The sequence below is a fragment of the Arvicola amphibius genome, chromosome 8 (genome assembly GCF_903992535.2).
Source record: "Arvicola amphibius chromosome 8, mArvAmp1.2, whole genome shotgun sequence".
NCBI classification, from domain to species: domain Eukaryota; kingdom Metazoa; phylum Chordata; class Mammalia; order Rodentia; family Cricetidae; genus Arvicola; species Arvicola amphibius.
The window spans coordinates 87,563,824-87,578,756 of record NC_052054.1 but is presented as its reverse complement, the minus strand read 5'-3'; the positions used below and the strand labels follow the sequence as shown (position 1 = coordinate 87,578,756).

The following is a 14,933-nucleotide window of genomic DNA, read 5'->3' as shown; positions in this document are numbered from 1 at the left end:
GAGAAAATAATTCAAGGCTGCTTTGTGGGGGAAGCATGGCGGACACCCAGCTTTCGCTGTCCTTGCCTCCCACACTGTCAGCTGCTGGCAAGACTCAACGCGCCAGGCTGCTTTGGTGTCATTGGGACAGTCCCCACACGTGGCATCTGGAGCTGAAAGACATTCTTACCTGTTTGGTGATGTCATACACTATGACAGCTGCAGCCGATCCTCGGTAGTACATGGGAGCCAGCGAGTGAAACTGTCCGGAAGCAGTCAGCAGGTTAGGCCACAGAGAACAAACAGACTTTAAACAATCCCACACCACGCGTTAAATTTTAAGCTCTGTCATCCCTGAAGGAGCTCCAAACCACCACCCCTCCGACTTCTCTAGAATGTATATTAAATAAACTCTGCTCCCCAACTATACATACACTTGTGGTTCATAGACCATGAATTGGCCTCTTGACCAAAAGCCAGGCACAGAATTTATTTTCAATGTTGAATTCTCTGAATTTTCTTTTCTCTGCTGACCTAGGACAATCTCATAAAGTGGCAAGGAAGAAATAACTTCAAGGGGAGAGAAAATGAAATGAAACAGCACTAGGCCTTTTCAGAACCACAGAGGAGGAGCAGGCCACGTGCCCCGAGCCTCGGCTGGCTGCCAGTGCTAGCGGGCAAAGCTTTATTGCCTACCAAGGTCGCTAATGGTGACATATTAGATGGGCTTCATCCCCCAAACCAGAAACCTAAGTATCACTGCCTCCTGGAGTCGTTCATCCTCAAATAAGATGGATAATTATTCTCTAAATGTATACATTATATGCGTATTTTCAGGAGGACCTGGTTTTAATTTGTATTTTTTAATTTAAAAAAAAAGTCTTGGAAAGGACCAGTAAATGAAAGAAAGCTCAACAGGGAAATGGAAAAGATGGTTATATAAGTAACCACTTCAAGTTACCAATAAATAGTTAAACTTATTCAATTAACAAAAAGAATGAACTAAAAATGATTAGGTATTTATTAATTTAATAAGCATTAAAAGGCCTTAAATTGTGTGTTGGAGTGGGCCTGGGGAGGGAGACACTCTCATCTACTACATGGGGATGGTATTTAGTCCCACAGGGTCACTAGGAATGATATACCAGAAGCTGAGCTGCGCGCCCTTCAGCCCAGAAGTCTACTTATAGGAAATATATTCCAGAGTGACCACCATGCACAGAAAAGCCATTTCCCTATGTCATGATGGAGGGGAAAATCAAAGGAGAATGTGAAGGTTCATCGCTGCCCTGTGCAATATTCTAGATAAAGGGCTGTGTGCCCAGCACAACTCAAACGTTGACCTCTTGTCAACGTGATGGCCTTTAGGAGGGAAGGTCGTGGGAGGTCGGGTGGGAAGTCATTGGAGTCAGAAGAGGTCATGAAGTGGATTCCACGATGGGCTTAGAGCCCTCCACACACAGTATGTGGGGGTACAGACAAAGGAGGTTGTCTGTGTGCCAGGAAAGGAGCCTTCACAAGACAGTAAGGATGTCAATGGAGCTACGTCCAGAGCCAGGATAACGGAAGGTCTATTTACACCGTCCACTCAGGAGCATTTTGTTGTAGCAGCTGAGGCTGACAAGACATGCGTTTACAATGGAATGTTCCACAGCTGCTGAAATGAAGAGGAGAATTTTTGTTTAAAGGAAAAAAAGCTCTTTTGACAAGTATGAAGTTGGAAATGTGTGAAGGCAGCAAAGATGATATAATCCAATGTGAGAAAGTGGACGGCAGCGAATGTCCAAATGCCGGTATCACACGGTCATTCTCAAGATGTCAGCAGTAGAACTTCTAGTCATATGTACATTAAAAGGCTCTCTAATATAAATTTCACAATAACTTTAAGTAAACTAGCTTTAGGTTTAAATAAATCAGGGCCAGAGGGAGAGCTTAGCCAAGGTGGAAGACCTGAGTTTAATCCCAGGAACCTACATAGTTAGAGAGACCTGAACCATACAAGTTGCCCCCTGACTTCTATCTGTGTGGTGTGGCATGGCCACATGTCCTCCCCAAAGCCTAGCCACACACAAAATAAATAAAGTATTTCAAAAAATTAATTAAAAGCCAGCTATTTTTACTGGGGCATGAAAAAGAGAGGGGGAGAAATGGGAAGATGAGTCCTGTAGTTCTCCTGGAAGACAACAAACTGCCCTCGTTCCTTCTGTGTCCCACATGGCACTTCTCATTGGCATGCTCGGATCAGGAGAGGGGACAGGGTTTTCCTTCCAGTGTTGCACACAGGTCTCCCCTCTGAAGGAAAACCACCCTGGAGTTTGGTGGCTTTAAGAAGGAGACCGAAGTACGGCGTTCAGGGAGAGCCAAGCTTTCAGCTGAATGGAGGCAGAGACCCTGCCACTCTCCTCTGCCCACAAACACCACTCCAGGTCTCTCAACAAAAGATGCCACACATCTTTTCCACATCCACAGACCTCCCCCGTGTCTGTTGTAAGTGCTAAGCTCCAAGGATTCACGTTCGGCCCACCCTTGGCAATGCACTCCTGGTGGATCAAAACCAGTCAGAATTTCTGTTCATGGGAGGAAAAAAGCACTATCTGTAAACACCCGGCTTTGCTAAAGGTAGAGGCTGCATAAAATGTGGCCTCTCCGCCAGTCATGCTTAATGGCTCCCTCCCCTCTTGTTTTCAAAACAGCCTCTGCTAGAGTTAGTGCAAGCCTCACTTCCCAGAAGGCAGACGCATGACACAGATTTCCCTGCGGGCTCTGCTGCCAAAAGCTGCCAATGGCATGCGGGTGTCATGAATTATTGAAAGCCCTCAGTATGCAATGCGCTATTCCTTCCGCACAAAGGAACCACTCTGAAATAAATCTTTTGGTGAAGCCACTTAAAGGACTTTATTGCTGGAGACCTAGGGGTTTAAATAAATTCAAAGCTAGTGTCTCACCCTGAAACTCAATAATGCATTGACCAAACGGTAATATTGTGAAGGACAAAGAGATAAATCATTTCTGGCCTACAATATTTACCTTTTATCCCACACAAGTCGAGCGCAAGTGAACGCATACGGTCAGCCACCGGTTGCTGTTGTATAATTTCCTTTCTAAGAGGTCAGAATTAATATCGATGGGATGACGCAAAGATTCTTCCAGAAAGAAAGGTCACAGTTGCAGGAGGCTGGTAAAAGCTTTCTTATTAGAACCTCATCTTGGAAGTCTATTTTAAAGTCAACACAACCAATGCCAATTTCAAGCCTTCGCCAGCTACCCAACAAGATACAGGCTTCAATTTCAGTGTTTAGGTAACTCCCAGGTAGCATTTAATCACTTAGGAGCAGCACAGACAATTCTGGAAAGCCAATTTGCCTCTTGATGGTTATCTGGGTTCTTTGGGCATGTGACTTTTTTAAGATTATATTTTTATTACGTGTGTGTGTGTGTGTGTGGGTGGGTGGGTGGGTGGGTGTGGGTGTGGGTGTTTGCACACACAGGTATATGCAGTTGGATCCCCCCTGGAGCTGGAGTTACAGAGGCAGTGGTGAGCTGTCCAACATGAGTGCTGGGAACCAAATTCAGTGGCTCTGGAAAAGCAACATCCATTTTTAACTATTGAGCTATCCCGACAGCCCTGATCGGTTTTTTGTTTTTCTTTTTTGTGTGTGTGTGGTTGTCTACATCGTAAGAGAGAAAGGGATGACCGTCACGCACTTTGAACTTTGTGGAGAGGCTCCTTTTGCCTCAGAGTTTGGGGGTTCCAGTCCTAATGGCCCTTCACTTCAGCTTGTAGTTAGGAGGCAAATGACAGAAGGAGCAAGACCACTCACTTCAGGAGGGGCCATAGAACAATGGAGAGAGAGGAAGTCACCTGGATCCCACAAACTCCCTTCAGGAACAGGACCCCAGTGACATAAAGACCTCTCACAAGGCCCCACCTCACAGGTCTCCCACCTTCCAACAGCACCACCCAGAGGAGGAAACATTCAGTGCAGGCACCTTCAATATTCAAGCTACGGGGGCCGGGTAAGATCTTCTTGGAAGGCAACTGGACACTGGGTTTCGAAAGTCTGACAAGATTCCAGTCTCTTTGATATGATCTCGCCTCTTAAGGTAATAATAGCGACCGTCACAAAACCACCAGAATTTATTCTAGTTACACTAAAGATTCACAAACAGTCTCAAGTTCTTCTCATGAGGGAATGGGAACATAGAATTGGTTTAGTCCTACAAGATACTGGACAATAACTAAACCCAAATGGTACAAGAGGTTCGATAGCCCATGGGCGTTTTCTGAAGGTCTTGTGAAGAACAAATAGCCCCCATGGTGCCAGTTGGGGAGAAAGGTTTCCTGATCAAATAAGTCTGAGGAACCCAACAGAAACTGTTTGCCCAGAGGCCAACAAGGTATTATCAGCACACCAATGGTTGGAAATAATTCTAGAGGAGGGAAATCTGTTTATTTTGGTTTTAACTCAACAATTCCTATTTTTTTAAACATTTTTATGTACAATATTAGTTAACTAATATGAACCTAGTTTTCCACAACGGACCTCAGAACAATGTGAGGAGGGCAAGGCTCTGAAAGTCCTGAGGCCTGGCCTGGCCGGATCTCGGCTTTTGTATTTTATAAAATGGGAATGGGGGAAAGGATGGGCTTAGAAATGACAACTGGAGCGATGGCTCAGAGGTTAAGAGCACTGGCTGCTCTTCCAGGGGTCCTGAGTTCAATTCCCAGCAACCACATGGTGGCTTACAACCAGATCGGGTGCCTCTTCTGGCCTGCAGACATACATGCAGGAAGAACACTGTAGACAAAATAAATAAATAAATAAATAAATAAAACGTAAAAGAAATGAAAATGTTTTAAGATGGGCAGTGGTGGCACACGCCTTAATCCCAGCACTTGGGAGGCAGAGGCAGGCAGATCTCTGTGAGTTCAAGGCCAGCCTGGTCTAGGACAGGCTTCAAAGTATACAGAGAAACTTTGTCTTCAAAAACAAAAACAAAAAAACAAAAATGGCAGCTGGAAGTTTCTCTAACTCTGACACTCACGGTAGACTCTGGGCATCATCTCTGATTATCCCTGTAAGGGGCAGAACTGTTGACTCAAAGTCAAAACGGGCATTTTGGAGTCTCTATATAGACTGTACTTACACAAAACATACATATACACATGTGCGCACACACACGCGCACACACTCACACACGCATGTACACACTCACACTCTCTCACACACGTGCACACACACACATACACACATGCACACACTCACACACATACACTCCTCTCTCTCCTCTCTCCCCTCGCTATTCCCACCTCTATAATACAGTAAATGTATTATACCAGGAAATTCTTGAGGAAAATTCTTTAATCGCATGTGGTGACATCACAAATAGTAAAACAGCAGAGCAGAGGGAAGCAGTAGAGGAAAAGACAAAGTCTCCAGACACGCACATTCCTAGCTCCGTCCTGCTCCCCAGGTGAGAATTACCGGGGCCAGACACCCCGGTTTCAGGTCCTGGGTCTTGCAGGATGGACTCTGCAGAATGACTTTCAGAGTACCATCTCTCCCTGGAGAGTCAGAGGCAGCCGGGGACAATGCCAGTCTGTGGCCAGTCTGCAGATCAGCCTTAGGTGCCAACACCCAATTAAGAGCTCCAGCCCTCCCCAGGAATGCCGGGCAGCCACAGTCAAGGCCAGGGGAGTCAAGGGCAGAAGCCAAAAGGCGCCTAAGGCCCGGGAGGATTGCAACAAAGGCAGGTGGCAGAAGAAAATGCCTGCCGTTCCCAGCATTCCCAGCTGGCAGAAGTTGAATGGAAAGACAGCAATGAAGGATCTCTCTGTCCCGTGTCCACACAGACTTCCTCTCTTCACTGAAAGGAAAGAGCCTAGTTAATATGCCTGTTCACACATCCTGACACCTGACAGAATGGAAAAGTGGACAGAAGAGGGGCTGGAGGCCATGGACAGAACTATTAACAGTGGTTAGCACTACATAATGCCGCCTAATGCAAAGGCCCTGTATTAATATTTCTGAGCTAATAAAAAGCTGTTTTTAACATGATACATGACTTATGCAACAGCAAGAAAAGTCTTCTTTATTTTCCTTTTTTGTTTTTGTTTGTTTGTTTGTTTTGTTTTTTGAGACAGGGTTTCTCTGTAGCTATGGAGCCTGTCCTGCAACTAGCTCTTGTAGAACAGGTTGGCCTTGAACTCACAGAGATCCGTCTGCCTCTGCCTCCCGAGTGCTGGGATTAAAGGTGTGCGCCACCACTGCCCTGGCTTCTTTTCCTTTTTAATAAAGTCAAAAGTACTTCCTTATTCTGGGAGTTGGAGAGCATGTCTTTAATCCGAGAACTCAGGAGGTAGAGGCAGGAAGAGTTCTGGGAGGTCAAGAGCAGCCTGGTTTACACAGTGAGTTACAGGACAGCCTGGACTACATAGCCTGTCTCAGAAAAACAAAACATAAAACAAGAAAGCAAGCAAGAAACAGAAAGAAACAAAAGCTTCCTCTGTCTCCTTTCTGCAGGCACAACCTAAAAACCCTCTTCAATAGAAAATGATTCAATATGGAGCAAAGAACCCTCCCACTAAAAGGGGCACAGACGAATGTTCTAGAGCCAGTGTAACTGGCTGACCTGGAACTCACTACATATTCCCTTGCCTCCTGGAATTAAAGGCGTACACCACCAGGATGGGCAAGATGTCCATTCTTGCTGTTGATCTTGTTTTTAGATTATCTTATTTTATGTGTAGGAATGTTTTGCCTGCATGAATGTGCGCCAGCAGTGTGCCTGGCCCTTGCAGAACTCAGAAGAGGTGTCAGATCCCTGGAACTAGAGTTATAAATGATTGTGAGCTGTCATATGGGTGCTGGGAGCTAAACCCAGATTCTCTGGAGAAGAAGCCAGTGCTCTGATCTGCTGAGCCGTCTCTCCAGCTCCAAGACTAGCATTTTATTTATTTATTTATTTATTTATTTATTTATTTATTTTTAAGACTAGCAATTTTTTTGAATCAGTATAGCTAGTATGGTGGTAGAGTGCTTGCTCTTAGCTGCATCTGGCCCCAGGTTCAATTCCCAGAATTAAATAATAATAACAACAACAACAAGATGGTACAAAAAACTGGAATCCTACAAGTACTGGAATAATGATACATGTTTAAAAATTTGTTCTGATGTAAAAATGTACTCTCCCGCCCCCACACAGTTTCCCAAAGTCATGAGCCTCAATTCAGATTCCAGGGAGTTTGAAAGCACAGGAAATTCCTAAAAGTCCAAAATAATAGCCAGTGATAACAGTCACGTTATCTTTTAACAAAACCAGAGAAACAGACTGACTCCACACTAGGCCCATGAGGAAACAAAAAGAAGAGTGAGGCCAGGCACTCTGCCTCCGTCTGTGCCTGCCTCCTCCTGTGCCTGCCTCCTCCTGTGCCTGCCTCCTCCTGTGCCTGCCTCCTCCTGTGCCTGTCTCCTCCTGTGCCTGCCTCCTCCTGTGCCTGTCTCCTCCTGTGCCTGCCTCCTCCTGTGCCTGTCTCCTCCTCCTGTGCCTGCCTCCTCCGTCTGTGCCTGCCTCCTCCTGTGCCTGCCTCCTCCTGTGCCTGCCTCCTCCTGTGCCTGCCTCCTCCTGTGCCTGCCTCCTCCTGTGCCTGCCTCCTCCTGTGCCTGCCTCCTCCTGTGCCTGCCTCCTCCTGTGCCTGCCTCCTCCTGTGCCTGTCTCCTCCTGTGCCTGCCTCCTCCGTCTGTGCCTGCCTCCTCCTCCTGTGCCTGCCTCCTCCTGTGCCTGCCTCCTCCTCCTGTGCCTGTCTCCTCCGTCTATGCCTGCCTCCTCCTGTGCCTGTCTCCTCCGTCTGTGCCTGCCTCCTCCGTCTATGCCTGCCTCCTCCTGTGCCTGCCTCCTCCGTCTGTGCCTGTCTCCTTTACTTCAGATAAAACTCCTGTTTGACTCTGTGTGGCACTGATACAAACACCATGGCTCTCGTCTTAAAAGGAATCTGAGTTTATTCTGGAATGACCCTGGCCTAGGGAGCACAGACTGAGGTTACTCCAAATTTCATGTCCCAGTACGGAAGCAGTTTTGTTTAGACTTTATAGTTTTACAGAACTAAGAAAGTCATAAGGCAAGTTTAAAATACATTGGGATACATCAGAGAGTGAGGTACAGCAAGATTAGAGCTTTATCTAGGGCCCAAGATATTACCTCAGCTTTGGGCTTGGTAGAAGGTAGTGGTCAGCTAAGCTAATAAATTCCAAAAGATTTTTATCTTTTGGTCACAGGATTTTTGTCTATTTGTTCAGACATAGAGATGAACAGGGAATGGCTGTTCCAGAGGACTAGAACTACCTCAAGGGAAGGTAAGTCGCCCCTGGACCCGCAACATTCCGACCTCTCCACAGAGTTGGACTTCTAAGCAGTCAGTCTCCACAGACACAGCGCCTTCTCAGGAGTCCTTGTTCACAGGAGGAGTCAGGCATCCTAAAGGAGCATCTGACTGCCTGCCCGACACACTAGAGTCATCTTCAAGGCTGAGGGCACAAAGGCAGCACTGTTTGAACCTTGCAGTAGCCTTAAGGGCAGATCAGCCTCAGGCCCAAGTAGTCACCTTGAAGAAACTACTTGGGAAAAACTCCTGAGCCTCCTGCAGAACAAGAGCTGAGTCAAGGATTGGCAAGGCCACACCTTGACCAGAGCTGCCTCATTGCCTACGCCTCCTGCCCCAGTTCTTCTAGCTCCAAGCCCGCACTGCACTCTTCTGTCTGCTCTTCATAACAGGGCCACACTGATTTAATCTTCGCTTTCTGCCGTTCCGTCCTCCCTCCTTTGCTCCCTCCCCCTTTACTTCCTTGCTTGGTTTTCTAGGACAAGGTCTCACTATGCAGACCAGGCTGGCCTCAGCCTTGTGGCAATCCTGCCTCAGTCTCCTGGGTGCTAGAATCACAGCTATGTACCACCATTCCCACCATTTCTCTGCTTTTTTGGTTTTTGGGTGTTTTTTGTTGTTGTTGTTGCTGTTGTTTATTTGTGGTATGTGTTGTTGTTGTTGTTGTTTGTCTGATTTGGTTTCTCCACTGTCTGTTGTTTTTTTTTTTTTCCTGAGGCCATATTAAGAGAAGTAGCTGAGCCTACCCTGTGGGGGTTGCTCTAAAATTCTGGTTCCCTCATCACCATTCATTACGCTCCTGTGTCATCAGATGCAGCTGGAACTCTGTGCATTTAGAGAGTGCTCAATGTTGGCCACTAGTGTCCCAGAAAGTAGGCTGTGCCTTTCCCTTCTGTTCTCTCCTTTCTGCCCTGAGGATGGAACCCAAATTCAGGAAATGCCCTTGTAGAGTGGAACAACAGCCCAACATGGGCCTAAATTGCCCATGGTAAAGAAGAGAGGTGGAGGTCTTCAAAGAGCTTCCAATCACACAGATGCACATACAGGTATCGCAGATGCACACACAGGTGTCACAGATGCACACGAGTGTCACAGGTATACACACAGTTGTCATAGGTGCATACACGGTATCATAGGTGCACACACAGGTGTCACAGGTGCACACACAGGTGTCCACAGATGCACAGACATGGGGTGACACAGGTACACACCATGGGTGTCACAGGTGCATACACAGTGTCACAGGTGCAACAACGGGTGTCACAGGTACATACACAGGTGTCAGAACCTACTCCTCACCTCCATTCTCCTATCAAAGCCTTCTTTTTCTTTTTTGTTTTTCGTTTGTTTGTTTTTTAAGGCAGGGTCTCACTGTGTAGCCTTGGCCATCTTGTATCTCCCTCTGTAGCCCAGGCTGGCCTCGACTCACTGAGATCAGCCTGCTTCTGCCTCCCAAATGCTGGGAACAAAGGCATGCACCACTGCACATGGCTCTACCAAAGCCTTTGAAACAAGTATCTAGCATTGTCTTGTATTTCTGGCACATGGAAGTCAATCCTTTAAACAGACAAGCTACACTTCTTGTAAGTCCCGGGTCCAGCTGAGAATCTGCTCAGACAGTAACTGTCGTGTAACAGGTCAGAATTTGAGAGGAGGTCTATGTGACTTAGTCACACTGCCAACTTGACACAACCTAGAGTCACCTAGGAAACAGATAGTGGGCCAGGAAGCATGGCTTTGCTTCCTTCCTGCTTGAGTTTCTACCCTGACCTTTTCAGCTATGAACTGTGACCTGGAAACTGAAGGCCACATAAACCCTTTCCTCCCCCTAAGCCATGATGACTATCATAGCAACAGTAAGCAGACTCAATGAGACCTTTTTGCCTCTTTGTGCCTATGAGGGTTACATGTAGCCCGAGACGTATGGAAGGAAACCTGTGTTTCGGACTGAGGTAATCTTGAAGCCTGAAGAGAGGAGAACCGCCATCGAGTAGGGAGACTGGCAACCTGCCTCAAAGCCTGGTTAGCAGGTAGCCATGGAAGATCTCTGTGGAGAGGAGGGCCAGATGCAGGAATCTTGAGCAATTCAGCTGACGCAGTAAGGGCATGTTGTCAGCAGCCCTGGCCTGGGTTGCTGGGCAAATTCTTTCTTCAGGATAACTGCAGAGAGTGTCAGCCCTAAGCCTGACCGGTAACCAGCCTAGGTGTACCAACTGAAGCCTGACAGGTCCTGCCCCACCCACAGACTGCAAAGCTGCGTGTGGCCAGCAAAGGCTCCTGGTACACAGAGAAAGAAACGCCACCTAACGCGGAGACGCCTCCGGCGGTGCAGTCAAGGCTCTAGCGTAAATATACACCTGTGCTGCTTCTGCCCTCTCTCACGCAGTAGCTGAGCCAGCTCTCGGCTTCATCGGAATTCGCTCCCCATCCTGCGTCGTCTGTGTCATTTTGACAGCAGTTTGCTTCCTCTCTTAGCGTACTGGACTCTCGTCCTCGGGCAGATGGTCTCCCTAAGCTGATCCCAAACTAAAACTGGAGGGAATAGTCACAGCTACAGCTACACAAATTGCAACATAAAACCACAAAAACAAGGAACAAACAAACAAAAAGCCAAGTTAAGACAATGCCTCTAAAGATCCTAACAATTCTGTACCACCACATATAAAAATCCTGAAATGGATGAAATGTCAAAGAATTCAAAACTCAACTTGTTAAAACTGACCAATGACTTCAACAAGGGCACATGAGATAGATGAATTAGAAAATCAATTCAAGATCTGGATAAAAATTCACAAACACAGGCAAGAAAATCAGAAACTCAGATGAGAAATTACCAGAACAAAAACAAAGCACACACACACACACCACACACAAATTACCACCAGGAAATATTAGGAATGAGAAAGTCAATCAAAAAACATCACCAGTACACTAGATCAAACACAAGAGGGAGTATCACAGAAGACAAGCGTGAAAAAATACAGCACTCAGATGCCAATGGGGGACAGGAGAGACCCACATCCATTCAGTATTACACGCTGACTTTCTCTTGCCTGTTTCTCTATCCCCTCTTAGCACCATACTAACAATAAAATAAAACCTTTTCTAAATTTGCTTCAAAAAGAGAAGAAGTTACAGTTAAGTCATAATAATAAAATAAAAGTGTAGAAAACACAATCATGAAGTCCTAGCAGAATTACTCAAACCTGGGGAAAGAATCTTATCCAAGAACAAGAACTATTTAGAACTTCAAGCAGACATGAGCAGAGAAGAACCTTCTATAGCACTTTATAGTTAAAAGGCAGGGGAAAGGAGCAATATTAAAAGCTGCAAGATTAAAATAAAATAAACGAAGTCACAAACAAAAGCTGGTCCATCAGAACGATGACCTTCAGCAGCGATGCTAAAAGCCAAAAAGGCAGAACAGTGAACAACAGCCAGCCATGAGTACTCTACCCTCCGAAGTTATCTGTGAAAATCATTGACGGAGACTGTTCCAGGCAAGCACAAACTAGAGCAACTGACAACCAGCAAGCCAGCGTGCAGCAAAGACGGATTACATGGGAGAGAGAAGTAGATGAACAAAGGCAAGCCAAGAAAGACTCAATTGTGTTGACTCAGAAAACCAGTGCACTTCTAATATGCATTGGAGAGAAAGAAAGTAACAAATGATACTCAGACCAGCTGGGAAATAACAAAATTAAAAGAATCAGCAACCTGGTGGCTATTCCTGGTTATCGACTTGACTACGTCTGGACTTAACAAAAGCCCAAGTGGCTGGGTACATCTGTGAGGGATTTTTCTTAATTAAATCATTTAAAGTGGGAAGCTCCATCTTTAATCCAGATCTTTTGAGGTGGAGAAAATCCACCTTTAATACTAACCACACCTTCTGCTGGCAGCCTATGTAAGGACATGAAAGGAGGAAGCTTTTTGCTTGCTCTCTTTGCCTGCTTGCCGTTGTTCTCACAGGCAAGTTCATTACTATATGATATAAGAGCCTACTTCTTTAGGATTCTGGCATATTCTTAAGACCAACTGAGACATCCAATCTTGCAGACTTAACTACTGGATTCTTGGACCTTCCATTGATCCAAGTTGACAGTCATTGTTGGATTAGCTGGACAACAACCTGTAAGCCATTCTAATAAACTCTGTGTGTGTGTATGTGCGTGCATATTGTATTAGTCAGGGTTTTCTAGAGTAATAGAATTTGTAGAATGAATATGTGTGTAGATATAGATATATAGATATATGGGAATTTATTGGAATGATTTATAGGCTGAGTCCACAATCACTAACTGAATAGAAAGTCCAAGAATCTAGTCGTGGCTCAGTCCCATGAGGCTGGGTGTCTCAGTCTTCTGTATATGCTAAAATCCCAAAGAAGCAGGCTCCAATGCCAGTGAAGGGATGGATGAGCTGACAAGGTAAAGACAAGCAGCTGAGTAAACCCTTCCTTCTTCCATGTTCTTATATAGGCTTCCAGCAGAAGGGGTGGCCCAGATTAAAGGTGTTCCCTCCCGCCTCAAGAACTGGACTAAAGATGTATATCATCCAGTTTCATGATCTGGAGCAAAGGCCTATTGTCTTCCTGCCTCAAGATCCAGAACACAAGTGTTCTGGATTATAGTTCATTCCAAATACAGTCACTCTGACAACCAAGAATAGCTGCCACAATTATATATTCATAACACATATACATATATGTTCAACACACACACATATTCTGTCAGCTCCATTGCTCTAGAGAACCCCAACTAATATGCCCCTTCAATAACAATCCTAATTGTAAGAACTCACCAAGTAAAAGATACCAGCTAACAAACTGAATTTTTTTAACCCAACTGTTTGCCATTTACAAGAAACATATTTCACTATCAAAGACACATTCAGAATATAAATAAAAAGATGGAAGTCAATGTATTAAGTAGGTGGGAGCTCATAACAAGCAAGAGTAGACATAATCTTATGTCTGACCAAATAAACTCCAAACCAAAATTATTAAGAAAAGATCAATAAGGCTACTATATATTAAGAAGGACTGTAAATGTATATGCATCAAATGTCGGGGTATACAATTTCAGACTGCATCTGTACCTGGACAAGACTTAAACTACGTCTCAGTCTCTCAAAAAAAATCAATTAAAAATGGATAAAAGACCTGACTGAAAGATCAAATATTTTGGGGGCTGGGTGTGGCAGTATACACCTTTAATCCCAGCACCCAGGAAGCAGAGGCAGGTAGATCTCAGTGAATTCAAGACCAGCCTGGTCTACAGAGTGAGTTCCAGAATAGCCAGGGCTCAAAAAACAACTTGTCTCAAAAAAAACAAAACAAGGGGAAGAGCTTAAAACGGGCAGAAGATTACTATGTAGAATACATTAATAACTCAAAGCTAAACATAAAAATCATATAAATGATAAAATGGACCAACTGGACTAATGAGATGACCCAGCCTGTAAAAGTGCTTGTCGTACAAGCTTGAGGACCTGAGTTTGATCCCTGGAACCACATACACATGGAAGGAGAGAACCGACCATAGAGTTCTTTTCTGACTTCAACATACAAAGTGTAGCACACACACATTCACATACACATACAATAATAATATAAAATAAATTTAAAATGGGCTAATAAATTGAATAGACATTTCTCAAAAGAATAAACAGTCAAGAAGTAAACATTTAGTCATTTGAGAACGGCAAACCAAAACTCCCCGGAGATCCCACCTCCCTGTTAATCACAGAGAAAAGCCATAACCAATGCTGGTGAGCACGTGGAGGATCCTTGCACACTACTGGTCGGGGAAACGGCCGCAGCCACTACTGAGGTCAGTGTGGATGATCTTCCAAATGCAAAGACGATAGCTGTCAGATGACTTAGCCACATGGAATTCCTGGGTACATAACCAAAGAAATGCAAGTTGGCCTATCCTGGAATACTAACACATACCTGCTCTGTAACACCATTCACAACAGCCAAGATATTGAACCAGCCTAGATGTCTAGCAGCAAATGAATGGATAAAAACTGTGATACACACACACACACACACACACACACACACACGAATCTTGTTCAGCCATAAAGAAGAATGAAATGACATCATCTTCAACAAAAGAGACTATCATGTTAAATGAAATAATCCAGACTCAGGCAAATACCATGTTTCTCTATATGTAAAATCTTTCAAAGTAATGTATATGTATATATGCACGTATATATGTATGTGTGGAGGTAGAGATAGATAATAGACAGATGATGATGATGACAGATAGATAGATAGATAGATAGATAGATAGATAGATAGATAGATAGATAGATAGATGGATGGATGGATGGACGGACGGACGGACGGACAGACAGACAGACAGACAGACAGACAGATAAAAGTAAAAGGGGCAGCGTGAAAGAGAAGAAAAATCCCCTAGAGATGATCTAAGGAGGAGAAAAATGGAGACAGGGGATCAAGAGAGAATAGTGGGGGAGGGGGGAGAATGACAAATATTCAATGTTTTCTTCCATATACAGAATGAATATATAATTTTATATATATGAAATGAAAGCAGAG

General features: G+C 44.8%; 1 protein-coding gene across 1 annotated transcript in view; it reads right to left on the bottom strand.

The window, feature by feature from the left end:
* Rab31 (RAB31, member RAS oncogene family) overlaps positions 1–14,933 on the bottom strand; it is a 132,021-nt gene that overhangs the window by 47,361 nt on the left and 69,727 nt on the right. The window contains exon 4 of the mRNA XM_038339204.1: positions 170–241. Coding sequence (XP_038195132.1) covers positions 170–241 — 72 coding nt within the window. The remainder of the gene's footprint in view (positions 1–169; positions 242–14,933) is intronic.